We start from the raw sequence: 27,417 nt of genomic DNA on the forward strand, positions 1-27,417 counted from the left end.
GAAATAATATCAGTTGTCAAAAAAATTAAAATTCTATAAGGACCTAATTGTAAGAGTATACCATTACATCATATAGCATACTATATATTTTTTTTTTTTTTGCATTTTCAGTTTGCCCCTCACGCTTGGGTAAAAGCTTAAAACAAATTAAAAGGGAAAAGACAAGTGAATTTACGGGTAATAAGTATACTATTATAGTATATTGTATACTATTGCATCATATTGTTACAGTATCTTGCATATTATTACAGTATACCATAACAATATATTGTATACTATAATAGTATATTGTTGCAGTATAACTATATACTCCTATAGTATATTAGTATACTGTAGCGGTATACTGTTTTGTAAACTATAATAGTATAGTGTTGCAGTATAGCTATATACTCCTACAGCATATTGTATACCGTAGCGGTATATTGTAGCTGTGTTCTTCTTCGATTTTCAACTGAAAATTTCGATCTCAATCACCTCAAATCAACTCCGAACGCTATCAAATTTCAGTATGAAATTTCAGAAGGTACTATAAGCAATATTTAACAGCACCCACTTTGAATCAAACAAGAAATCTTCAAAAATAAAATTGAGCTTCAAGCCCAACAATGGTAGGACCATGGAAGTATCACCTCGAACTGGTTCTTGGGTACAAAAAATGTCAGGTTCTTGCTTATCTGTTGCTGCTACAGTATCTACTTCTTCTACTTCTTCACTGTATCTCTTCACTCAAAAGCCTAAATTCTCAGTAGATCATCTTTCCTTAAGTACTTATAATACTCACTTCAACTTCAAGATAAACTCAACAAAACTCAAAGCCCATTTCCCCATTTCCTCTCTTTATCGCTCTTCAATCATTTTGAGCACTTGTGCTTCTGTGTCTGATGGAGTTGAGGTTTTCCAAGATGATGACGAAGAAGAAGTTGCATTGTCAGCCAAAGAAGAAGAGGAAATTGAAGAAAAAGAAGAAGGTGTTGAGTTAGAATCAGTTGAAGGTGGTAGATTGTAAGTGGGTAAAATGAGGAAGAAGAAGTGCGGGTAAATAGTTTGGGGGCCATGGGTAGGAGTAGTAAATAGTTTGGGCATGGGCATTAAAGGGTAAATAGTTTGAAATTAATGGGTATAAAGTGAAATTTTCTCTATAAAGTTAAAAAGTAGGCAGCCCAGTTGTTTTAATATGAAATTGTCCCGAGAAGAAATGGAAGAGAATATTAATAAAGATGAGTAAAAATAAAAGTAGGTGGCAATTTGCGGAAGTTGTGAGGAGAAAGAAAGAAACGAATATATTAATTAACAAAACAGAATAGGTTGCAAATCACAAAATAAAGCACACACTAAAGATGCAAAACACAACGTACCCTACATATAAAAAAAGTTTTCCTTTTATAACTTACAATCAGAAACTTAAGAGAAACTTTTCTTTTCATAACATTTCCTTTTTAGCATTCGGTATTTATAAACTGGTTAAGGCTGCGTCTAGGATTGGGAGAAGACAAAAAACATAAATATTTCCTTATATATTCTCTTCGGCAAGGCTGAGAACTTGGAGGTGGCCATAGATTCTGTGTCAAAATATTTTTGAGAAGGATGGAAGAGAAAAGTGTGGATGCAGCAGTGGATTACATATCCAAATTGCCAGAACCAATTTTGCAGAAAATTATGTCTTCTCTTTTGGCTAAAGAAGCTGCACAATTAAGTACATTGTCTAAGACTTGTTATAGTGCTTGGACTTCTCTCTCTTACTTAAACTTTGGTTATAACTTTTTGTATCATAAAGGGGATGATGACCGTTGGATACAATCAGAAAACATAACAGAGCTTGTGAATATTGTGGATCAAATTATAGCAAATCGGCAGCAGCAGAAGATTTCTGTACAAAAGTTCTGGCTAACATTACCGTCTAGTGAATGGTCTATAATTGGATTGAGACACTCGTAGGGCTAAGCATCAAAGAGTTGATTTTAAGTGTAGATGCACCAGATACACCTTTCTCTGGTTGCAGCACTTTGCCTGAAGCTATCTTTGCTGCCAAACACCTAAATATTCTTGATTTACGTGGATTTAAGCTTCAATTGCCCCCCGATGGCATAAAGTTTTCATCTTTGAGAATGTTACACCTCTCTAAGGCACTTTTGGGCGAGCATTTTATTCGAGTTTTATGTGAAAGCTGCAATGACTTAGAGGATTTAACTTTAAATGAATGCCGCGGACTATTCAGTTTACGAATTACAAGAACTTTACGCAAACTGAGGAGGGTTGGGTTGACTCGTCTTTTTGAATTACAGATGCTTAATATTGTGGCACCCAATCTTGAAAATACCTTCATTGATATAACTGCTTGCAAAGCATTGAAAAGATTGTATCTCGAAGGTCATGTTTTCCAGTCTACCCAACCTTGAAAGCTTGCACCTATGGAGATGCAATGGATTGAAGACAATCAAGATCACAAGTGACCGACTTGAGGTTTTTGATGTATCGTTCTGCTGTAATCTGATTAATATTGAACTGGATACTCCTAACTTAAGAAGTTTCTGTAATGAATCAGCAGCACACTCCAACAGTACCTAGACGCAGTACTAGAGAGAGGCATTTGCCAAGTCATTTGGACCACTACGTGGTCCCCAATCCAAAAGGGAATGTTCTATCTGTCAAGCCGTTAGAGAAGGGACAAGAATTGCTTGGCAAGGAATAGCATATATAGCAGCAACAACAATTGGAATAGGTGTGGATGAAGTTTGCTTTTTTTTATTTCATTAGCTACCTTGTAGCAATTTGGGACCTCTCTTTTCTTGTTTTTTCATTTTTTGTTCACTGTTTCTCCTTGTTTTCCTAAGGATTGAGGATAATATAGTGTTACCCTTCAGTTCAATTGAATATCATATCTTGTTTCCTTACATTTGGTGCTTTCATTGACCCTCCTTCTACAATGGGTGACGGTGCACACAATACTCGGTTGAAATCTTTGGATGAAGCTGTGAAACACCTCCAAGAGGTGTCAGCTGTTCACACCAAAGCTCTGGACTCCATCCACAATACCCTTCAGGAGATTGTTGCGCACATGGCTTCTCAGAGAGCTCCTTCTCCGACGCCGGTGCCGCTCGCTGCTAGCCCTTCTTCCTCTATGTTGGGTCAATCATCGATACCGCAACAACAAACTGGATATAAGCAACATACATCACCACAGACACCAGTTTTTAACGTCACTCAACCACCACAACAACAACGACCCTCTAATCACTTTCGCAGAGACAGAGCCATTGAATTGCCAAAGTGCGACGGTAACGCTGCGGAGAGTTGGATTTTCCAGGTCCATCAGTATTTCGACCACTACAATGTTTCCGACGAAGAACGCATCAACCAATGTTCATTCTTCCTTGAAGGCGACGCCAGATATTGGTATCAATGGATGTACCGGCTCATCAGTTATGTGGTTGNTTGTTTTCGTTACCTAAGTAATCGTAGGCTTAGAAGTAAGTAACTAGTAAGTTTATATATAGAAGATAGAAGAAAACTATGTTGTGCATTATTTGCCTTTAGAAATATTGTTGGAGGCATAAGCTGAAGGAAGTCAAAACGGAAAACTTTACATGTTCGGAGCAGCAGGAGCTGCGAAACTATCTTTTCAAAGATGAAGATGCATCAAAGATGGTTGACGTATTCAAGAAATGCATCCTAAGTCCAAGATTTCACTTCAATAACTTTACTTTATGCACAAGTTTCATAATTTCTTGTGTCTTGTTGTGTCTAGTTGCATATATATGCTACATCTTTTGACCTTTTGTTCTTCTCAGCCTTTAATGCAAAGTTATTTTCTAGCTTGATTGATTCTACATCGCACTGTCTACACAATTAAATAGTTAGCAAGGGCAGCAAAAGAGCGTAGTATTGCTACATTGCGAGTACAGAGCTCAGATTAAACATAAGAACAATTAACATTGTTGAAATATTGANAATTTTTATTGGGATAGCATGCGGACAGATGTGAAAATTTTTATCATGACTTGTCAAATCTGCCAGCAAATGAAGGACTCAAATTTGAAACCTGCTGGACTGCTTTCACCTTTGCCAATTCCAGAGGTTATCTTCGAAGATATTTCAATGGATTTCATTACTGGTTTGCCTCCTTCCCATGGTCGCACTGTTATTTTGGTCATTGTGGATCGTTTGTCCAAATACGGCCATTTTATTGCCTTGCCCACGAACTTCACCAGTCATAAAGTAGCAGAGGTATTTGTACAGGAGTTCATTCGCCTCCATGGTTTTCCAGTCACTATTGTATCGGATAGGGACCCCTTGTTTCTCTCTGAATTCTGGCGTGAACTCCACAAGCTTCAGGGGACACAATTGGCTATGAGTTCTGCTTATCACCCACAATCAGATGGTCAAACCGAGGCTCTCAACAAATGTCTCGAGATGTACCTTTGCTGCTTCGCCGCTGATACACCAACTGCTTGGTTTTCTTTGTTACCATGGGCAGAATTCTGGTATAACACATCCTATCACCATAGTTCTAAAGTAACTCCTTTTGAGGTAGTATATGGTCGTCCTCCACCAACAGTTTCACGCTATGTCAAAGATAATTTAACTAATCCAGTCGTGGCTGCTTCTCTTCGCCAGCGTGATGAGGTTTTGGCTATATTAAAGGCAAATTTAATCCAGGCACAAGAGCGTATGAAGGTTTATGCGGATAAAGGTCCTCGAGAGGTTGTGTTTGAAGTGGATGATTGGGTTTATGTCCGTCTACGTCCCTATCGTCAGCTCTCCATCCGTCTGCAGCGTCATAACAAACTGAGCAGACGATTCTTTGGTCCCTTTCAAATTATACAACGCATTGGCGAAGTTGCTTATAAGTTGGAACTACCCTCATCCTCCAAAATTCACCCCGTATTTCATGTTTCTGTTCTCCGCAAGTGTCTGGGCAATCCATCGCACCAGGTCACCCCTATTGACCTTTTGGATCAGTCTTCTTCCTTGATACTACAACCTGAAGATGTCTTGCGAACTCGCACTATTTCGAGGGGAGCACATCAGGTTCCACAATGTCTTATCAAATGGTCTGGACTTCCTGCTTCTGATGCAACTTGGGAGGATACTCACGCTCTTCTGCAGAAGTTTCCGAATCAGAACCTTGAGGGCAAGGTTTCATCTTCATGGGGTCGGCAATGTAATGAATCAGCAGCACACTCCAACAGTACCTAGACGCAGTACTAGAGAGAGGCATTTGCCAAGTCATTTGGACCACTACGTGGTCCCCAATCCAAAAGGGAATGTTCTATCTGTCAAGCCGTTAGAGAAGGGACAAGAATTGCTTGGTAAGGAATAGCATATATAGCAGCAACAACAATTAGAATAGGTGGGGATGAAGTTTGCTTTTTTTTTATTTCATTAGCTACCTTGTAGCAGTCTGGGACCTCTCTTTTCTTGTTTTTTCATTTTTTGTTCACTGTTTCTCCTTGTTTTCCTAAGGATTGAGGATAATATAGTGTTACCCTTCAGTTCAATTGAATATCATATCTTGTTTCCTTACAGATTCACTTATGTTTGTATTAATCAGCTGCCTACACTCAAACTGAAAGTTTCACCTTTGCTAAAAGTTTATCTCTACTTGGAAGTGGGAAAAAAACTTGATAGTCATTGGTACTCTAAGCTCGTGAGATTTCTTGGAAACTTCAAGCATTCAAAGGCTATTCAGTTATGGTGCAACAGTGAAAAGGCGATATATAGTTATACCCAAGGACTTGAGAAAAAACTTGGTTCCTCCACTCTATGATACTGATTGCTTGCGTATAAAATTTAGAAGTTATGCAGATAATTACTCAGTTTTGGACGTTCTTGATAGTTTGCTTTGGATTTCTCCTCAACTGGACACGCTATGTTTTGTTCCAAGTAATCTAGGCTTGAAGAGTAAACTGAAGTTTATATATGAAGATGAGAAAACATGTTGTGCATATTTGCCTTTGAAATATTGTTGGAGGCATAAGCTGAAGGAAGTCAAAACGGAAAACTTTACATGTTCGGAGCAGCAGGAGCTGCGAAACTATCTTTTCAAAGATGAAGATGCATCAAAGATGGTTGACGTATTCAAGAAATGCATCCTAAGTCCAAGATTTCACTTCAATAACTTTACTTTATGCACAAGTTTCATAATTTCTTGTGTCTTGTTGTGTCTAGTTGCATATATATGCTACATCTTTTGACCTTTTGTTCTTCTCAGCCTTTAATGCAAAGTTATTTTCTAGCTTGATTGATTCTACATCGCACTGTCTACACAATTAAATAGTTAGCAAGGGCAGCAAAAGAGCGTAGTATTGCTACATTGCGAGTACAGAGCTCAGATTAAACATAAGAACAATTAACATTGTTGAAATATTGAAAACTTGTTAGAGAAATAACGATTCACTTACAAAATTTTAGCGTTTTTCATAAGTAATGTGGGAAATAATACTGCTGGTATAGTAGAAATTATTAGAAAGTGGTGAGATAATTTGGCTTTTACTAAATCTCTCCAGTTATGTACTGACAATTCCTTAGTAGTTCATGTTGGGAAATATATAATATGCCGCCCAGGAACAATATCCACGATAAATTACAATAACATAAGAGAATAATAACGATACCAAATCTTTTAACAAGATAAAATACAATACCCAAGTAGAGCAATATTACCACTATAATATTACAACTTAATAGTGTTAAAAAACTACTACAACTTTAAAAGTAATAATACTCTTTATTTTAGATACCTCACTATAATATTACTCACACTCACTATTTATCTCACAGACTGTGTAATATGTGGATTGGATTAGTCTTAGCTTTCTGCTTCTCTCGTTTTGGTGTGTTTCAAAAGAGAAATAGAACCTACAATATGTGACTACTTAATAATACCGTTTTCACCTAAATGCTTGACGAAACACTTTTTAAAATAAAAAAAAATATGACTTCCCGGCTATAGTTTCTTCCCTTACCAAGTGAAGATGACTATATACAAAGAATTCATAGGATCCCAATTTAGAATGATTATGGTGCCTTTTTTTAACTTTTCTTGTATCCTTTTATCTGAGTCGGTTATCTTTCTAGGAGCTCTTCTTTTATTCTTTCCCCTTCTACCTTTCTCATAGATTACTATGTTTCTGTCAGATCCTAAAAATTAGGAATTAAAAGAGAATTCAAAAATTAGGAATTAAAAGATATAACAATGACCCTCTTAGAACAGCAATAAGCAGTAAAAGATATGAAGAACGAATATTACAAATATCTTCTAACGTGTTTAAGATACACAAATTTTCTCTGTACATACCTCACAACGTATTCCACTCAAAAATCTGTTTAAGAAAAACCTCCTCGAGTAATCGCTTTTTGAATATCAAAATCCATGGCATAAAAGGGTTAAATGCTAAAAGACCAGACTCTAATCCTATACATTCCTTCTGATTTAGTAGTAGTTCTTGCTTCTCTGAGGGGCAGAAGGGAAGGAGCTACCATCCTGTACGCGATGTATGCAGAGTAGCTAATAAAGCCAATCCTTATAGTCGATTAATGAAATTATCACACTAATTACACACACATAAGGATTAAAGCTTGTATTAATGAAAAAACGTAGATACAATAGTAGGTACGGTACCATATTAATTCAGCAAAACAGCATAGCAACATTGTTCAAGGTAGTCACATTTACAAGAAAGGTTTTGTACACTACTAATATTCCAAGTGAATCATGTCACAATACCTTAACATTTAAAACCTCCACAAGCAAAAAGCCAAACAATGATAATGAAAACTAAAATAGCACCTCCAACCATGAGCTTCATTTGAAGGTTCTGAAACCACATCTTGCGACGAAGCTGCCTACCTTGCCTCTGAAAGCTGTCAGCCTGAGCACATTCATATTTGCCAGTCAGCACAATCACAAAGGTTACTCTCAAGGCAAAGAGTCGGTAAAATAACACATACCTGGAACTGAAGGTTCTCAGTTTTATCCACTAGCAGTTCAATCTTCTCACCCCGATCCAAAACCTGCAACAGAAAATGTCTTTTAACCTAAATTCGGCCAGAAACAGAAGCAAAGAACTTACAAAGAAACAACTTCTTTTTTGGATGATGGTGGTGTCAGGGCCAGCTTGCGCGCACCTCAACTATTCCACCGGCACCTGCTAACTCTCACATGCACAGATACCGGGTAACCCTGCCCAACAAAGCAGAGGCAGATGGGAAGAAATCACCTAGTGTATTTTGCCTCCGCTAGAATTTGAACCTAGACCTCATTGTTCTCCTCTCACTTTATTGACTTCTAGGCTACACCCCTGGGTGCTTTTACTAACAGTGATTTTTTAAGACAACCCCCAATTTTCCAGTTTACCTTTCTCAAAAACTTGATTCACATAATCATTACTTGATATTTTTTCCTTCTTAAAAGGTTAGCCAAAAGCAAGAAGAAAAATAGCCACTTCATATGGAGTGGTCGGAAACTAATCAAGCAAAAGCAGACTAACTGAATCCCCGTTGGGTAAAGTATGCTTATCGTTCATTTCTAATTCTCCCAAAAAGAGGCAACCTCTTATTTTCAACTAACCACTCACCCTCTGTCCTGTGACTTCAACAGCATTCCTTATCACACAGAACCTAAGACCCATCATTATGAGGATATTTATCTATTAATTCCGTTACGATAATTTATGAAGTGAACCTATTAGTACCTCTATTTAAGCAATGAACAAACTTGACGTTACTAGCACAGAAAAGACTGCAGTTTGCAATAACAGCTAAAGTAGGAAGGTGAACCACATCTGGACATGGGAGCTGGCGTCTAGGAGTTGTGAACAATAGATTCCAGAACAAGGTAGTGGACGCATGCCTTTACATAGTATGACATTCTCAAACATGGGTTTGTTAGCATCATACAGGCAAAAGTGCAATTGGATAATAAGAAACTGGGTGGTCTGTCTGTGCGCAGTAAACAACAAATTGGCTCTTTGCAAAGCCAGACATTGAAAACATGAATTATCCAGAGATATGAAAGAAATATTGCATACCTACACCAAATGAGGTCTGAAATAGCTTTAGCACCAAAATCTGAAAAACCCCAATGGTGTAAGTTTCTCTGACCAGGTTTGTGTCACAAAAGCTTTAGCTCACTATTGATTGGGTGAACTTTTTGTTCTTCTCAACCCTTTTCAAAACTATTTTCTAATTTGATTCTACATCCCTGGGCTATCTAATAACAAGGACACTAGAAATCTGTTCCTTGCATAATACATATGCAAAATACAGTAAAGAGAAGCTGAAGAAAATAAATTTGGAAAGGAAGAGAGCACAATTAGTTGGTGTCTGACAACTGCCCAAATGGACTCCAACTAATCTTAATGTTAAACCGACTAAGATTTAAAACACAACATAAAATTGGTGTTCAGCTTCCTAGGAGGTATCGCTTTCAAAAAACAAACATATTCACTATTAAAAGTCAGCATTTAAGATGTTCAACTTTCCCTACCTACCCCCAATTTACAGTTTCTTCATACTTTTCAAAACCACTGAACTTATCAATGAAGTATCAGAAATCCGTAAACCCAAACACAAAGTCGGTGGCAGAGCCACTGCACGTGCAACCTTGGGCGATTATGGGGCAAACCTCAACGTTCAATTTAGCTTAGGCAAGTCTCTCATTATTAAGATAGGTGGTGGGGAAATTCACAACTGAGCATACACGAATCCCAATCTCTATGACAATGGTGGAAGACACTTAGTTTCTAAAGGGAGTGCATGTAAAATCCCAGGCAAATCCTACATTGATAAAACACAGAAGATGCTGGATATATAATAAAACAAATCATAGACCATAGTGACGCATTAAAGAACCATGTGCGCCTACGCCCAGAGCAGACAATATCACTAGTTGGTTGGATTGTTATAAAACACGAGACAAAATATAACTGTAACATCAATAACTAACCTTACTCAATATGTATAGCCTATATGCACCCTTTGTTTTCATTGTGTCATGTTATTTTTTATTGAAAAGGTAAAGATTTTACAAATAAAACAGCACTGAAATTTCCCGATGATGTACAACAAACTGTTACATATAGTCAAACTACCAGCTAGATTGTAGCTACTCCTGACAATTACATGGAGTAATAATAAAACTACCAGCTCAAAGGGATCTCAAACTCTGAAGACTGTTTGAATTGGCAAGGAAATAAAATTGGTAAGTTCTCTGTTAGATCAGCTTATAAGGAATTCAGCCTCTCCATGAATTAGGTTGTTGGCCATGGAAACTGATTTGGAAAGTTAAATTCCTTATAAAGTTGCTTGCTTTACTTGGTTGTTGGCAAAGGAGGCAGAGTTGACACGGGACAACCTAGTCAAGAGAGGATATCAGTTATGCTCTAAATGCTACTTGTGTGGAGAGGAGGGAGAGACAAGTAGTCATCTCTTTTTACACTGCAGGTTGACTGCTCAACTATGGAGAATTTTTATCAACTTAAGGGGCATTATGTGGACTATGCCAAGAAGAATTCCAGAAGTGCAATGCATGCTGGAATAGAGATGGTAATTTGTCCAATCAGAAGGAGAGATGGAGGAGTGTCATCTGGTGGACAATTTGGGAAGAGAGAAACCAGAGATGTTTTGAAGACAAGTATAATCATGTCCAGAAGAAAAGAAATGAAGTGTCTACTGTTGTTCTACTTTTGGTGTAAAGGAGAACTTTTAGAAGAACATGAGTCTATTTTTGATGTTTTAGATTCCTTGTGAGAAGACCAAGGATTAGGAGTCTTTTTTCCTCTCCTATGTAATTATGGGTGACTACACAGTTTTTGTGTAGTCTTTATATTAATATACAGTATGTTACCTTCTCAAAAAAAAAACTACCAGCTAGATTGTAACTGCTCCTGACAATTACATGGAGTAATAATAAACCCGGTTTTCCCTATTTCATGCAAAATGCTGATCATCACCAGCATAATTTTTGGTGTTGTTATCGTTAAGTAGAGATTATAGGTCTGCTGCGGTAACTTGTTCCTGTGTATTTTAGGTCTATCACATTCCTTTTAGCACCTTCAACCATCTAATATAGCGTTTAGTTACTAAATGGTGCAGTTAGAATTCTATATAAGACATAAGAAAACCACTTGAGGCGACCTTCTCTTATATATCATCAAAAATATGGACCACAACCATAGACTTATTTCACCATAGGAATGCAAAAAGCGTCCAACAAAATACTTTTTTTTCCTTCTTTTTGGGTGAGGGTGGGGTGTAAGTTTAGAGGAAGTATTCCTTACTAACCAAAACTGGCTACAAAGCTCAAAAGAGGAAATACATAACCAATCACACTACCTTCTTGGCTCCACTTTTTTTAAGAGGACCAACACATTCGACAATTATATAAGAGAAAACTGAAAGTATAATCACCTTTTATAATAGGTTTTTCCAGGTTAACTCTTCAAGGCCTTTTAAAAAAGGAACTCTTCAAGACTTTAATTCCCCAGTTGGGAGAATGGAAGACAAATAACCTTCCCAGTCAATTTATTAGGAATTGGTCAAAACCAAATAAATTGACCTTCACTGAAGGATTCAAGGACAAAAAAAGACTTTACTTGCTAGCCATCTATATAAAAATTTCCTACCCCTCTTCTTTTTCTTTTCCTATCCCCTGGTGAAACGCCTCAATTTACATTATTTTTTTTAAAAAAAAAAAGTCCCAATCCCACTCGTTATCCCATCTTTCCAACCTAAAATAAGTTTCACCGACACCAAGGGAAAGAAAAAGGAGGTCAAAGAAGAAAGATAATATAACTTTACCTTCTCAATATTGTCCATCATTATTCCTTTGACCTCTGTGATTTGAGCCTTCAACTTAGAGAGCTTGCTCATTTCATCAGGATGGTTCATACAGTACTCCATGTGCTCTTTAAGTTTTGGCCTAGCAATTTAAGGATAAATAAATCCAAGTTAAATGTGCTGATTTTGGACCCTATACCAAGTCTACAAATATATTTTACTTGTAAGTGAAAGGAATAAATACACATACCCGAATTCTCTGTCAAGATTGTACGCGATGCTAAAACGATACCCGAATAGATCATCATCTTCTTCATCATCATCAGCAAGAGGGTGCGGATCACCATCATTTTTAATACTTGAACCGTAACGTTTCTTGAAATCATCCTTAACCCTTTCAAGAAAGACAAAAGGTACACTTCTTCCAGTTGATTCATCAGCAACAACTAGGAAGACTGCAAAATGTATTGGTAGAAAACTAGTCAGAATCCAGTTGATTAGAAATGAATTATATACAACATCAAATATTATAAGAAGAATAAATACCAAATCCACTATCAATGAGGAAGTTGAAGGTGTGACCATCGCATGAGTATGTATACTTGCTACTATTTGAAGGAAGCTTCTGCAAGCACTGGACAGCAATGGTACTGAAGTTCCCTGAATAAGGTGTATGCTCAGCTAGAACAACAGTTCCTCTCGCAACAAAGCTATAAATCAAACCTTTTGGATTCATTTTCAGTCACAAACTCCAATGTCGATGACTGCGATTACAAAAAAAGACCAAGCTGATCCCTTAATGAAATATACAAATATCTGACAAAAAATGGACACAAAAAAATCAGCTTTTCCATGAGATTAAAATGATCACGTCAGCCTTCACACTAAATTGATTATGTTCAAAATACAAACAAACAAATGGGCTTCAAGCATTGGTTTTACATCTATCAACAGAAACCCTAGCTTGTATGCACCAAAGACCTCAATTTCTGGAGTCCAAAGGGAAAGATAATAAGGGGAAAATAGGGGAGAGGTGAATATTACTCCCTCCGTCCAATTTTATGTGACACACTTTTCTTCTTAGTTATCCCAAAAAGAAGACACAGTTCCATATTTAGAAATAATTTAACTTTAATCTTCTCATTTTACCTTTAATGATTTAGTCACACAAATGTTAGGCTTATTTTAGACCAGAAGTTTTGAAAATCTTACCTTCTCTCTTAAACTCAGTGCGTTGGTCAAACAGTGCCACAAAAATTGGAACGAATGGAGGGAGTATATGATACGCCGAAAATCAAAGATGCGCATATTGCAAATAAGAACCGACAGTCAAATCGAAGCAACTTCAACAATCTAATTAGGAATCTACAACTATAATCCGGAAAACGAAAATCAATAATTTCCAATTAACTATCGTAGGAACACGATTATAATTGCACTTGTCAAAACTTCCGATCAGATCCTCACCAATATTGTTCAATTCGTGCTGAAATTGTCAAAAATTATAGAAACAAATAAACACACGCATATGTATAGAGAACCTGAGGTTGCAGAAATTGTGATTGCTTAGTGAGCACGACTGAAGTGGAGCTTCAGATTTCGACGCGAAGAGAAGGCGTGAGGGGAGATTGGTTTAGAAAACGTGGAAAGGACTTTTTCTTACTCTTTAATTAACAGCGACGGAGTCGAGGAGTCGAAGTTATAAGTCTGGGACCAAACTGTATTAATGCATTTGATTAACTGGTAGACGGTTTACATACGATTAAGCTAAATTACGCTGACACGGCAAAAGGAAGAATAAGATGCCACTCTATACAAGGGCTTTTTTGGAAATTTGAACCATTGGACTTTAATATACATCAAAACAATACAATATTATACAATACGATACATAACAATCATCCAAACAAGCCATAAAAGATCAAGAAATATGTTCTTTTTTCACAAAAGGTTAATATGTGTGTACGTGAGTAATTATTATCTGAATCTTGGGATCATGTGGAGTGATAAGTGTCAATGAAGTATCAAACTTCAAAATCATAAACTTGAATGACTACGAGAACAACAAACCCAGTGAACCTTATAAGTGTGGTCTGGAGAGGGTGAGATGTACGCAGCCTTATTCCTACCCTGGAAAGCAGAAAGGTTGTTTCCAAAAGACCTTCGACTAAAAAAAAAGATAAAAGGAGCAATGGCAACAAGTATAAACATATAGATAAAAAAAAAAAGAGCCGAAACCAAGGTAGCAAATCAACGGTAGTAATATCAATCTAGGAATAAATGGATAACAAACCAACACTAATGCTAACGAACCGAGGAAGGCAAAGGGAGACGCTCGACTACCTACTAACCTTCTACCCTAATCCTCGACCTCCACACTCTCCTATCAAGAGTCATGTTCTCAGTAAGCTCCAATTGCACCATATCCTACCTTATTACCTTTCCCTAAAACTTCTTTGGCTTATCTCTACCCCCTCATACCCGCCAAGGTTAACCTCTCACACCTCCTCGCTGTCACTTTTATGCTTCTCCTCTTAACATGCTTGAACCATCTCAATCTCGTCTCTCGCATCTTATCCTCCAAGGGGGTAGTCACACCTCCTCGCTGGCACTTCTATGCTTCTCCTCTTAACATGCTTGAACCATCTCAATCTCGCCTCTCGCATCTTATCCTCCAAGGAGGCCACTACCCGTCGATGACTAATTTAATATAAGTACCAGTCAATGACTAGTAACAATCAATTAGTAGCATTTCACGACTCTGTTCTTGTCTCATTTGTTGTTTTAGCTAATTGCACACCCTAATTAACTAGAAAATGAAATCCTGAGAACTTTCTTCTGGTCATCATTTTGAGGGTTGGAAGTACCATGGACAATATATATCGATAGAGAAATAAAAAGCTCTCCAAGATCTTTAAATCCCTAATATAATCATACTTGATTTGATCAGATAACTATTTCTATATTATGTGTTGGATTATTTTATCTGGTGTATCTATGACAAAGCATTTCTTTTTAATTATGTTGTGACTATGATTTTCCTGAGCCGATGGTCTATCTGACAAATGGCGTATTCAGAGGCAGACTCATGTGTACGGGTGAGGGGTCGCCGGATATATATATATATATATATATATATATATATATATATATATATATATATATATATATATATATATATACACACACCTTGCAAATGGTTAATTTAAAGCAGTTCTGGGTCCGCCAGTATCTAGGATTTCTAAAACATGGCGCACCACTAAAGAAAGGAGGGAAAAAATGTATTTAAGTAGGAATTGATCCATGCTCATTTGGATAAATAATTCGGTATTCAATCAAGTGCACAATTCAACCTTCGTGGAACATGGGTGCCAACAGATAATATTAAACTAATTATAGAAAATACATGCATAAAATACCTAATCTAATGAAGATGGGTTCTCGTGCCTCATAAATAAATCCGCTCTTGCGAAAACAACCTCTCTATCTCCACAAGGTAAGGGTAAAGTTTGCGTGTACATTACCCTCCACAGAACCTAATTGTATAATTATGCTGGATTTGTTGTTGTTGTTGTATCTATGACAAAGCAAGTGATTTCAAAAAGAAAACCAAAAGATAAAAAGGAGTTAAAGCCAACAAGTGCTTAAAAACTGATCTAAACCAAACACCCTCTTATGTCATCCTATTCTGTAGCTAGATATCAGAAATATGGACAAGTCAATTAAACAAAACACAGACTGAATATGATTACTGTTTTGTGGACCACTCCCTTCATAGGAATTTTGAAGCAATGAAAATCTTTAACTTTTAATACCACTTAACCTCAGCATCATGTAGCTCATACGTTGGCTCATATTTGTGCTCCTTAAGTATGCACCACCTACCTCAATTTAACTCAATTTCCACTATAATTATCAACCTACATTATGGCTAATCTAATAAACAGCATCACTTTGACATCCAGCAGCACGACAAATAAGACATTGTGTGTGTGGGGTGGGGGGGCGCGAAGCATTCTGCGTGAACGCAGGGAAGGACAAATAAGACATTGTATGTGTGTGTGTGGGGCCGGGGGGGGGGGGGCGAAGCATTTTGCATGAAGGCAAGGAAGGGCTGCACCTCAAGGGGTGTGATTTAGGCAACCTACTTTGATACAAGTCTTTACCGTTGCTGCAAGGCTCCCCTCGCCTTTCGATTTGAAAACATTCAGTACTTGTGTCTCAACTAAGTAGAGATCTAAAGGGCATAGCCTACTGGAATAAGATATTAACCAAAGGGAGGGGCCGGTGCACGAAGCATTCTGCGTTCACGCAAGGTGCAGGAAAGGAACGCACATCAAGGGGATGTGATGTAGGCAACCTATCCTGATGCAAGGGTCAGTGGCTGATTGCACGGCTCGAACCCGTGCCCTACAGGCCATACGGCAACTTACCATTGCTCCAAGGCTCTGCTTCACCATACGATTTGAAAATATTCAGTATTTGTATCTCAACTAAGTAGAGATCTAAAGGACATAACCCACTGGAATAAGATTTTAAGCACAGAAAGCAGACAATTATATTATAACCACAAATGCAGCTTCTTAAGAGAAACTGTCAAACTTGAATTTTTTTCGTGCACTTGGCACTGAATATGAGTTCAATTTCAGTCTTGAAGAACAATGTAAGACAATTGTGACAACAATCACTGGAGAGGGTTGGAATTTATAACAAAGTATTCCAACCATTAATTTAGAAGAGTTCAATCTTCCAGTCAACCATAATAATCCACTGGTCGCAGAGGAAGGTTCTTCCAAACAATCCATACTTTCAAGGTTTCACACCATTAATAGCTGGAGCGAGACCTCGGGTATTCTTCACATAAGCCACATATTCACTGTAGTGCATAGTAAATAATGTGCTCTGGTATCGAGTTAAACGTATTCGTTTCCTCAGTGATTCTGTTATAGGTCCTTCGTAACCTGCTTTGCGTATCAATGAGTCAATTGCTTCTATCACTGTCCACCCTGGAGACAAAATTCAGAGAGTTCATTTTGCAGCTCAATCAGTTCCAAAAGCGCCAGAAAATCTTAAACAGACAAGAGGTACAACATTCGTCATCAGTGATAGGGAAGGGAGAAGAAAATCACCTTCATGAGCAGCGACCTCAGGTAGGTATGTGGCGTTTCTCTTTGTGTTATAGTTAGGGTCAGTGAATTCAATGATTATCCCATGCGTACCTACCTGAACAAACCCATTACGTCCATGAGAATAAAATACTAGTACAGCCAGCCAACAAGAGAGAGACACACTGTTGGGAAGAAATGCTGGTAGATAATATTGTCAATAATGAGGATTTACGCACTAGCGAATCATGATCACCTTACCCATGCACAAAACATAAAAAAGTCATATGTCTGATCATTCAACTAAAAACCAATAGGAGACTTTTGAAAAGGAAAAAGGCTTCCGACATTTGATTTCAGCATCTGGATTCTCGCGAGGGAGCAAATGAGGAAAAGACAGATTTGATCAGAGCTTCACCGATTTACATGTCGGGGGTGTTCATACATTTTCAAAGATATATTTGATCGCCATGCTTGTGAATCAAATTTCTAAGAGCACCGAGGTCCAAACAAAACTAAGTTCTGTCATCTCATCCAAGTACAATATAATGTCTAAGAAACTAAAAAATGCATGCAATGATTCAACACTATTCATATAAGTGCAATCTAGCAGTCTAATTATGGCAGTATTGCTTCTTATTTGAAATCTTTTGGTGCTCATTAATTTGCTCCGCAAAGCCAATGCACCATCACATAAACATGCATGTCAAGCATAAAAGCATGTACATTTCCACTTTGCTTTAAGAATCAGAGTAAGTTCAAAAGTAGTACCTCCCAGTCTAGGTAGTTAGCTGCAGTTTCATAATTAGTTAGAATTGAAACTGTACACTGTAAAGTAGGTAACTCTTTAGCCTGTATTGGGGGGAAACGGCGGTCCCTGAGGGCACTGCAAATGAATTCAAATATCAGTATAAATGCAGATATAGAATCACAGGATATAACAAGCTCCAAAGTAGGCATGATCAAAATCACTTAAGAACCTAAGAGTGACAAATTTATGGTCTCCAAAAAAAGAACAAAGAGGAGGAAAGGAAATGTAAAACGTCATTTGTACTGAAACAGTGAAATCTGAGATATTAAAGTGCAACAATCTCAAGAGTTAACTGTATACAGATCAAATATCTTTATATCACGTACATACCAATTAAAGAAAAACCTTTATAGCACATACTGAATCATGATGAAGTACTACACCAGTCTGCAAATAGAATGCTTTCAGAAGCTCGAGAAGTGTCCGATCAATTAAAATAAATTTTTTTTAAAACATATACCCAAGCTAACAAGCGTGTTATCCTTCTGCCAGCAATAATCACACTCATGCAAGAAACTCTTATCAAATACTAAAGATCATTTATCTTAATGTCATTCCTCCCTATAAGCTAAAGAACATGAAATTTTATTACAAAAAAAAAAAAGCTAAAAACTAAAAAGACAGCTCCTCAAATGTATGAACTTCACTTGTAATCTACCTTGTTAGAGCATAATCCCTAAAACCATTAACAATGCAGCGAGCTTCCAGAGTGCCAATGCATCCTCGCAACCGAGGCTCCCCACCATTCACTGTTTTCTTCCAAGTCACAAATAATGGGCTGAAATGCAGTTTGGGCCACATGAGAACAAAGCATCCAAATTAATCTACGCATTGGTTTGGCATTTTATAAGTTTCAAAGGAAAGACTAACAATGATGCTAGGCATTTTGATTAGCTTACAAAAAAGGGAGAAAATAAAGCCTTACCCAGTACAAAACTGACAACCAGCTTATCAACACAAAACTTAAAAACATTTTGCAATGAAGATTAAATACAGAGATAGTTAATAGATCAAGTTTCAGAGCCACAAACCTTAAAGATTATAAGGAAGATTAAAGACTACAAGTAGGGGAAATTATATGGAAAAGGAAGCTTCCCATATGTAGAAAAAGAAGTTCCCTACATAAAATCCTAGTATTTGAAAAGCGTACGAAGCAAAGAGAGACCATTTTCAGAATGCTATAACAAATTAACACTTAGTATAAATTATTCTCAAAAAAAAAATTTAACATTTACAAATTACAAGTGACACAATTGGAATTAAGAAGTTAAAAATCATATCTTTTTTATCACATATTCACGCAGGTCCGGGGAAGGGTCTCACCACAAAGGGTGACATGCAGACAACCTACCTTCCTACCCTAATGCAAGCATCGCGGCTTAGTGGCGGCTTCTACAGCTCGAATCCGTGATCTATAAATCAAACCGAGACAACTTTACAGTTGCTCCAACGCTCCTCTTCAATAAAAGTAACAAATCACATCTCGAAAGCACATGCAACCAAGAATGTAAACTGATCCACAGTAAAACACTCAACTAAACAACTAGCACAAAACAATCTAATTCATTCCAATCTAAAAATAGAGAAATTGCACATACCCAGGTACAAGGTTGTCTATTTTCCACTCTATATCCCAAAAGGATAGTAAAGAAATTTTTACACATCATGTATATTAAATTTAAAAATACCCCATGTATTGAAAAATAAAAAAGGACCAAAAGAATAGAGATGTGGGTGTCTCTATTTTTAGGCTAAAAGAAAAAAGTAACATACTGTTCACCCTCATCAAAAGCAGGAGGAGGAGGCTGTTCTTTGTTGAAGTGAGCCACCAATGTATCAAAGCAGTAAACAACCATTTCCTTATTTGCTGACACCATTTTTTTCTCTTGTTAAATTCAAATCAAATATAACCCAGAACAAGAATCGATCTTTCAATCAATCAGTTAACAATCAATGGATCAATTTGAGTCCAATTAATAAAAGGGGTTTTCCCCTTTTTCTATGTGCTTTCAACAAATCTTAAGCAGGATTGAGTAATAAAAAGAAAGAGCCTTTAGAGTATTCTCCTTCCTTTTCCCCTTTGGCTCTTTTTGAGTTTTGCTTTAATGGTTCCCAACAATTATTTAGAGGAGTGGAAAAGCCAATATTGCTTAGCTTTTTCCTTTTTGTTTTCTTATTACTCCAAATAAAATAGTTAGTACTATGTTTTTAAGAACCCGTTTGGCTTAGCTGATTTAGAGTAGCTGATAAGCATTAGGTGCTGAAAAGCACTTTTAGGTGCTGAAGCTGATTTAAAAAATAAGCAATTACGTGTTTGGATAAAAGTGATGAAATTGATAATAAGCAGCTGAAGAACTGGGTATACGAAGAGTTTTGTTTTCAAAAAAAGTATTTTAGGGATTGAATAGTAAATATTTTGGTCAAACCTAAAGTGCTTATAAGCTGAAATTTGATAAGTTGGGGGAGATCAACTTATCGCTTTTGGCTTATTTTTAGCTTATAAGCACTTTTAATTTTACTAAACGCGTAGATAGGCCAAAAAGTGCTTATAAACCAGTTTGACCAGCTTATAAGCTTAGCCAAACACCCTCTAAATCCAAACATAATTAATAGTTTCTCCAATTATTTTTTTGCATTAATGTCGTCATGGACCAACCTTCTAGAGAAAGGCCAGAAAAGCCCCTCGGTTGCTGGAAACTATCATATTTTACTACATTTACGTTGCGTGACAAAAAACTTGAAAGCAACATTAGAATTTCCTAGTTTTAGTCCCTCATCTAAACATTAATAATGTTTTCCTATAAAACGTTACAAGTCTATAAAAATCAGACTTTCTACCCTCAAATGATACCCCGCTTATAGAATTACACTAAATTGTTATTGTAATAAAACATTTACAGTTTAAGCGTCCGATTGAATTGCATTTTGTGAAAAAAGCTATAGGACGCAATGAAAAAAATAAAACACAAATTTTGTTTCAACTTTCATAGTCTATAATCTAATTTGGTTTGACTAAATATAATCCCCTCATTCTTTTGGTGTGATAAAATTCTTATAAATCCTTGGTTTGAACATCATACTATTGGTTATTGTATCAATCGTTTAATTGCATGCAATAATGTCATGGTAGACATTGAAATTAAGTTGTTGAAAAACCTAAATCTATTCGAGAATAGAACTAATTCCGTCCTTAAGATTTTATGTTAAGCATAAAATGCCTTATAATTTTATATTTTTATATAGCCTATGTTCTCATGTTAACTAAAAACATTAACTATTATAGAAGTTTGATCGTTTGAGAGAAAAGTTAAAAGTTGGATCCACATGAGATCTATAATGGAGAGCTAAAGAAACACCAGTCACTATCTAATTAAACAAAAACTAGCTAACAAGTCGAACCCCCACAAATAAGTAAGATCGCTTACACTTGGATAATGTGTCAAGCGCTAATTAGGTGTGGAGGATATAGGTGATTTAAAAAGAGAAAGTAGTTGGTCGAAAATAAAGGAGATTTTAAAAAGAGATTTTAGTACTAACTTACCAACCAGGCGCACAGTCGTATTAAATTTTTAGGTTCCTTGAAAATTATCAGCAAGTGTTTTCTTCATTTTCGGCAACAGTAGAAAAAAAGACATGAGAAAATGAAATCTACCCTGTTTGTAGAAGAAAGCAGGCAAAAGAGTTCCATGGTACATTTTGCGTCACCGTTAGAAACTAAATAGCTTCATTCTTTTTCGTGAGATGGACGTAGTAAAAGAAAGGCATTTAATTGTATCCAACACAAATATCCAGAACGTAATTGTTAAAGTAAATGGTCGTAGCACACAATAAGTACAAGGATTATTCAAGTTAATCCGAATCCGAATCATGTCTTCTTCTCTTCTCCTTGTCTTTCTTGTGTTTCCTCCTGTCATCTGAATCTCGGGTATGCTTCCTCTTATCGTCTGAATCGCGGGAACGTTTCCTCTTATCGTCTGAATCGCGGGACTGTTTCCTCTTATCATCTGTATCCTGCAAGTGTCGCTTCTCTCTCCTTTCATCTTTTTCCCGTCTCTTCTCTTCACGCCTCCTCTTCTTTTGGCTCCTTTCATCTTCTGACTCTTCTTCATTCTGTAGGGGTGCAGCAGCAGTTACACTCACATTAATCTTTTCTACCGGCTCATTTATCGGATCAGATGGAAAAGCCGATGGTGAACTTGGCTGTTCCCAAGGTTTGGGCAATCTGCAGAATGCGTTAGCAAACATGATAAGGCACCCGCACAGAATAAAGATGAAACAAAATCCATACAGTTCTGTCCTTTATTATTTTTTTTAAATCTTAATTTAGTAACTCTTGGACCTTTCATCTTTAAAGTCAGGCCACCGTACCTCAACTAGAATGAAATTCAGAGATAAGTTATCAATGAGAAAAACTCTAAAGGGCGGGAGAAAAATAGTGTCATAACGCACAACATAGGAAATGACTGATAAGAATCCCAAAAATCTAAAGAGAACTTTCAATGCTAGTGAAACCAATACTTACTTTGAGAAACCAAGACCATCTACCCGAGCTGCTTCAGAATGGCCTGCTCCCAAGTCTTCTGCAGTTGAACCTCTCTTCACAAGTTCAGAAAACTCATGTTTATCTAGCCGAGTACCTTGAGGACGTGTGGCACGCTTAGGAGCTAAGCCCAGCGCCTCCCTCATTGCCTGCTCCTCCTCTTCTTTAATCCTACGTATTTCTTCTTTTGCTGCCTCCATATCCTTTTCCTGGGATTTCTTATCGCGGGTGTACCAATGAAGATCTTTCCCTGCACAGAGGGGAAAAACACCACAACAAGATGTGAAATATGCCACTAGTTAAGTCTATGTAATGAAGAAATAGAATGTCTAGCGCAACTTACCCCAGTTCTCCCCAGTAAAAAAGCACTAGAATTTCCAGATAAAATATGCATTTAGTACCTCATGAATCCAACATGTTATTTATAACGTCAAATCTATATCGGCTAGCCTTGTCCAAACATGCATCTTCAGACTTGGCAAGATAATTACAGTCTACAAAGCAGGGCAGAAAATTTCCTCCGAGAATACAAGATTAGACAAGATAAAAATGACCACACCCGCCAGAAGGTGCAATTAGCACACATCAAGGATAAATGAGAGGAGGACGCTTGAGATTGTTTGTTTATGTCCTACGTCTACCTCCAGATGCACTCTTAGTGCGAAATGAAAGTATTAGAAGGGGACGAGGTAGACCTCAAATCACGTGGAATCTATGCATACTTAGCCAAAGGTAGGGTATGATGGAAGAAGATGACCTATATAGGCAATACAAATTAGTTGGGATATATTTTAGACATATTAGTAAGTCACTTTAGATCTTATGCTTTCTAGGAATCTTTTAGTCTTGACAGAGATTTATATGTCAATCGAAAATGTAGAGAACTTCAAATACATTTTTGTTATTATTTGTATCTTGCATAATATTGGCCTTAGATGAGTTTACATGGAGAAACATGATCAATGAGGATTCATATAGCCGACTACAACTCGTTTAGGACTGAGGTATCTGTATCTCTCTCCCCCAACAACCAATAAGGCAAATCAATCAACTATGCCTCAATCATAAACTAGTCGTCTCTATAAGAATTTTTTGTATTTATTGAACTCCATTCAATTTTCAGTACATAATTGTCTTTTAAGGCAACCTCGGAGTTACCTAAAGCTAGAGATTCTCTAAATTTCACACTTACCTTACACGCGCATATAAGTCTGTAACCAGAATAAAACAAGAAATCACACGATCTAATGTAAGCAACAATAACCACCAAGTCTTAATTCCAACTAGTTCGTGTAGCCTATATGAATCTTTTGCTACTGTTATGTGCTTTTCTTGGCTAAATACATACAGATTCCAAGGGATAAGGTCTTTTAATAAAATTTCCTCAACGTAATTGTAGGCCTCTTTCAGTTTATTCTTTTTCTCGATAAGGGTATTTCAGTTATTTATTATATTATATGTGCTACTTGCACCCTCTGTTGATGTGGTCATCTCAAATCTTTTTCAATCTTGTATAGTTGGACAACCATACAAAGATTCGCAATTTCAACATCATTCAAGTTGTTGATAGCCCCTCTTTTAATCGGTTTAAGATGTTGATAGGCCTTATAGCCCAATATTCACTCTTATACGATATTGCTAGTCTGAGAACTTCTATACAACTTCCTTTCACTTTATTAAGTATTTACTTATCACATAGCTCCGAATACGGATGGCAATGGGGCAGGGAAAAGTAGGGCAAGACAGGGCATGGCCTTAATGGAGCAGGGAAGGGCAAAACTTAAACAGGGCAGGGCAGGCCGCGGATGGTCAAAACACTTCTTTCGAAAATTTAAAATAGGGCAGGGCAGGGATAGGTAAGAAGTTGTAGCTTCATTAAAAAGGTCAAAAAGTTATAAAAACTTGAATAGAATATTGCAAAATGAAAAAAAAAAAAAAAGTTCAAAAAATGAACAAGATTCTAAACAGGGTAGGGTAGGGGGGCAGGGCTGAGCTTAATAGGCCGGGGCAGGGCAAAAACTTGAAAAAATGCTAAATAGGGCAGGACAGGGCGGGTCAAAAGCTTAGCAGGTCACAACTTGCCCTGCTCTGGCATGTCCTACCCAATTGCCATCCCTAACTCCGAAATCACTTGATAGCACTCTTCCATTTCAATAATTATACTTCAGTTCAATGTTTTATCTTCATCTATCATGTCATTCTCTTAAAAGACAGCCTAGATATTTGAATTGTTTGCATTTAGGTACCACAATCTCGACCTAATATCAATTTAACTTCATTCTTAAGAGGGTTACACTTCCCGAACATATATTCTTATCTCATTTCTACTTATCTGAAAATACTCAATCTATAAAGTGCTTCTTCACAGCTCCATTTTTTCATTTCATAGTCTCATCAATTGACAATATCATCAGCATCATCCTATAAATTATTGTTTATCTTCCAACATTAATTTAATTAAATTCAAGCTCACAGAAGACCCTTGGTGTAAACCTACCATTATACTAAACTCCTTTCTTACCTATTTTTAAAAAAAATTTACTAAACTCTTTTATATCTCCTCCTACTGTTCACACACCTTTGATTGCTCCTTTGTACATAATCTTTGTGACATTAATATATTTGGTATGAGTTCATTTATTCTAAAGTATACTTCCCTTGGCATTTCTATTACATGCTTGACTAAAAAACTAGACTAATCGATCAAAAACTCAATACAACATACAATAGGAACATCCTGCAAAATCTATCACTTATGGTGCATTGTATGGTAATAGAAGATAATAGAATAATTGCAGCAGCAAATAAAAGGTAACATGAAGTACTGTGATACTTCATGTATTACTTTTTTTCATATCTACAATCTTCAGAAGAAGAATAATTCTTTTAGCCATTTTTCTAAGTGGAAGAAGAAGAAAATTCATAATTAAGAAAAAAAGAAAAAAGAGAAAAGGAACGAGCAGCTCTTATGCATAGGGATCAACATATGTAGTTAGGATCATTCTTTTACTTACAATGGGCACAAACTGCTAATGAAATTAGCACGCATCAAAGGGAAAACAGCAGAAGCAATATGTTTCTTATCAACTAATTTCCAGCAATTGCAATTGTGATATACTACGAGGACAAGAATAAATACCTTTCTGCCATCTCCCAACTGGTGCTTTGATACTATGACCTATATAATTTTCTCGATGTTTATCGACCTTCACGTCATCCCAGCTAAATTCTGTTGCAGCAAAGAAATTGTACATTAGGAAATACTACATAATAGGACATAGGCATAACAGTTTGATTCTCCAAAAACAATATAATTTTGTGCTAGAACAACCTATGCCATATACAGAGAGACTTCATTAAGCGTTTCTGAACTAGATAGCATCATAACTCAAAATTCAATTTTTTTTCCTGAAAGGTAAGTATGATCATTACTCGAAACTCATGAGTCTAGGAAGAGCTTAGATATAGTGATCCTGACATCTGCGTATCTGTCTCCTCATTTTTTGTTGGAGAGAGTTGGATTAGTAAGGCAGAATCCCCCCCCCCCCCCCCTCCAAAAAAAAAAGGAGCAACATTCAGATAAGAAGGGAAAATATAAAAAGGCAGACAAAAAAATGTATGACCAGCAGGAGCGGACGCCAAGATAGCTGACCACATCTAGCTGCATCAGTAGATAGCAACTAATTTGTTGTGGCACATACATGATTCACCCCATACAAGCAGCACGTACAACAAAACTTCCGAATCTAACAAATTGAAACATGGATTTAAAAAATAGAGACATCAAATTATCAGAAAACAAACATGCATTGAACACCACCTCCCGCCTATCACCCAAAAATAAAAGAAAGAGAATATTGCGGCAACTCTCTGCTTTATTCGGTCAGGTAACCCTTTAAACAATGTTCCTACTTCCTAGATCACAAACCCAATATAGTATCCTTTATACTTTTAAACCCTAGAGTCCTAGACCTGATGTATAACCCACCAAGCTAGAAAGCCTGAATTTTAAACTAGAGTCCTAGTCCTTGGATTGAAGCATAGTCATCGTAATTGTTATTGTAGAACCATGAGGTTTAAGGTTCAAATCCCAGGGGAGACAAAAGATGCTAGGAATTTCTTCCCGTCTGCCTAAGCTTTGGTGCGCAAAGTTGCCCGATACCTAGTGGGAGGTAGTAGGTATCCGATGGGCTAGTCCATGTGTGCACAAGTTGGCTCATACACCACTTGTCATAAAAAAAAAAAAAGTAATTGTTGTTGCTTATAACTCCTAAATGTTTTCCATTGTAATCCTACTTTTGAGTGCTGGGCGAAAATAAATCTACATAATACAATTCCAAAATTTAAGATTTATCGAATAAGCCTTCTCATTTAACTGCTAACTTCAAATTCAACACACAATAAGAAGACTCGATCTTTGTAGGGAGCGGTGATTTTCCCCAATTAATGACCCGATAAGGAAATCAGACTAACAATATAAGGGGAAACCCGAGATTAAGAGAGATGGGAAAGAGGGGGAAATGAAAGCTTACGATCTCGACCACCGCGAACGCCACCTCTAGTTGGATGATACATCTTTTGCCCCTTTCTTCTAACCCTGGATTTCAATTGCACGAATGAATCCAAAAACCGAGGTACTGAAACGGAAAATAGGATTTTGGTTGTTTCGTCGAACGCAATAAGTCCCAATTATATCTGCGATTTGTAAATCACATTCTTTTATGTTTTTTTTTTTTTTTGGTGGTTTTTCTTATAAGCTATAAAGCCTCTTTGGTCAAGCCGGAGAAATCAATTTATTTTGATAAGTATTTTTTTTCCCAAGTGCTTTTAAAAAAAATACTTTCGGAGAGAAGCAGTTTATTGTGGCTAATCACTCTGAAAAACACTTTTGAGCAATAATTTGTGTTTGGCCAAACTTTTCAGAAAGTGCTTTTAAGTATCAAATTACGAATAAGGACATGAATAGATTTACTTAATAGTTAATATTATAAGTAAATAAGTAATCTCAACAATTTGTTATTACAGGCAATAATTAAATCTTTTTATTTTATTTAAATAAAATATGAAAATAAATTTAAAAAGTACTTAATTCTTTTAATATAAGTTAAATATATTAAAATCCATTCAACAAATATAAAAGCATTCACCCCTAAAGTCATTATATATTAGAAAGCTATCCTAAA

At 36.7% G+C, this 27,417-nt stretch overlaps 5 protein-coding genes across 6 annotated transcripts; 2 read left to right on the plus strand and 3 right to left on the minus strand.

The window, feature by feature from the left end:
- The first annotated feature begins 616 nt into the window (after positions 1-616).
- Positions 617-1,006, plus strand: LOC109244721 (33 kDa ribonucleoprotein, chloroplastic-like). Its single transcript, XM_019411858.1, has one exon. The coding sequence runs from the start codon at positions 617-619 to the stop codon at positions 1,004-1,006; it is 390 nt and encodes a 129-aa protein (XP_019267403.1).
- Positions 1,007-1,584: 578 nt separating this feature from the next.
- LOC109244722 (F-box/FBD/LRR-repeat protein At1g13570-like) lies at positions 1,585-2,396 on the plus strand. Its single transcript, XM_019411859.1, has 2 exons — positions 1,585-1,907; positions 2,000-2,396. Exons 1-2 carry the CDS (start codon positions 1,585-1,587, stop codon positions 2,394-2,396), a joined length of 720 nt encoding a protein of 239 aa, XP_019267404.1.
- A 5,163-nt stretch (positions 2,397-7,559) lies between these two features.
- Positions 7,560-13,502, minus strand: LOC109244725 (vesicle-associated membrane protein 727). 2 transcript variants are annotated; one of them, XM_019411862.1, is made up of 6 exons: positions 13,320-13,453; positions 12,325-12,542; positions 12,029-12,233; positions 11,800-11,920; positions 7,951-8,013; positions 7,560-7,871 (listed from the first exon to the last, which is right to left on the minus strand). In XM_019411862.1, exons 2-6 carry the CDS (start codon positions 12,512-12,514, stop codon positions 7,728-7,730), a joined length of 723 nt encoding a protein of 240 aa, XP_019267407.1. In that variant the 5' UTR covers positions 12,515-12,542; positions 13,320-13,453; the 3' UTR covers positions 7,560-7,727. The 2 variants fall into 2 exon arrangements, with proteins under 2 accessions (XP_019267407.1, XP_019267408.1); XM_019411863.1 differs by having other exon boundaries at positions 7,598-7,871; positions 12,325-12,594; positions 13,320-13,502.
- A 2,804-nt stretch (positions 13,503-16,306) lies between these two features.
- Positions 16,307-19,825, minus strand: LOC109244727 (uncharacterized protein At2g38710). Its single transcript, XM_019411864.1, has 5 exons — positions 19,468-19,825; positions 18,353-18,472; positions 17,655-17,769; positions 16,908-17,001; positions 16,307-16,784 (listed from the first exon to the last, which is right to left on the minus strand). The coding sequence occupies exons 1-5, from the start codon at positions 19,569-19,571 to the stop codon at positions 16,588-16,590; spliced, it is 630 nt and encodes a 209-aa protein (XP_019267409.1). The 5' UTR covers positions 19,572-19,825; the 3' UTR covers positions 16,307-16,587.
- A 1,508-nt stretch (positions 19,826-21,333) lies between these two features.
- Positions 21,334-26,944, minus strand: LOC109244728 (multiple myeloma tumor-associated protein 2 homolog). The gene is made up of 4 exons (XM_019411865.1): positions 26,767-26,944; positions 25,374-25,463; positions 22,217-22,484; positions 21,334-21,916 (listed from the first exon to the last, which is right to left on the minus strand). Exons 1-4 carry the CDS (start codon positions 26,807-26,809, stop codon positions 21,544-21,546), a joined length of 774 nt encoding a protein of 257 aa, XP_019267410.1. The 5' UTR covers positions 26,810-26,944; the 3' UTR covers positions 21,334-21,543.
- Positions 26,945-27,417: the final 473 nt, after the last annotated feature.

Source organism: Nicotiana attenuata, unplaced genomic scaffold (assembly GCF_001879085.1).
Source record: "Nicotiana attenuata strain UT unplaced genomic scaffold, NIATTr2, whole genome shotgun sequence".
NCBI classification, from domain to species: Eukaryota; Viridiplantae; Streptophyta; class Magnoliopsida; order Solanales; family Solanaceae; genus Nicotiana; species Nicotiana attenuata.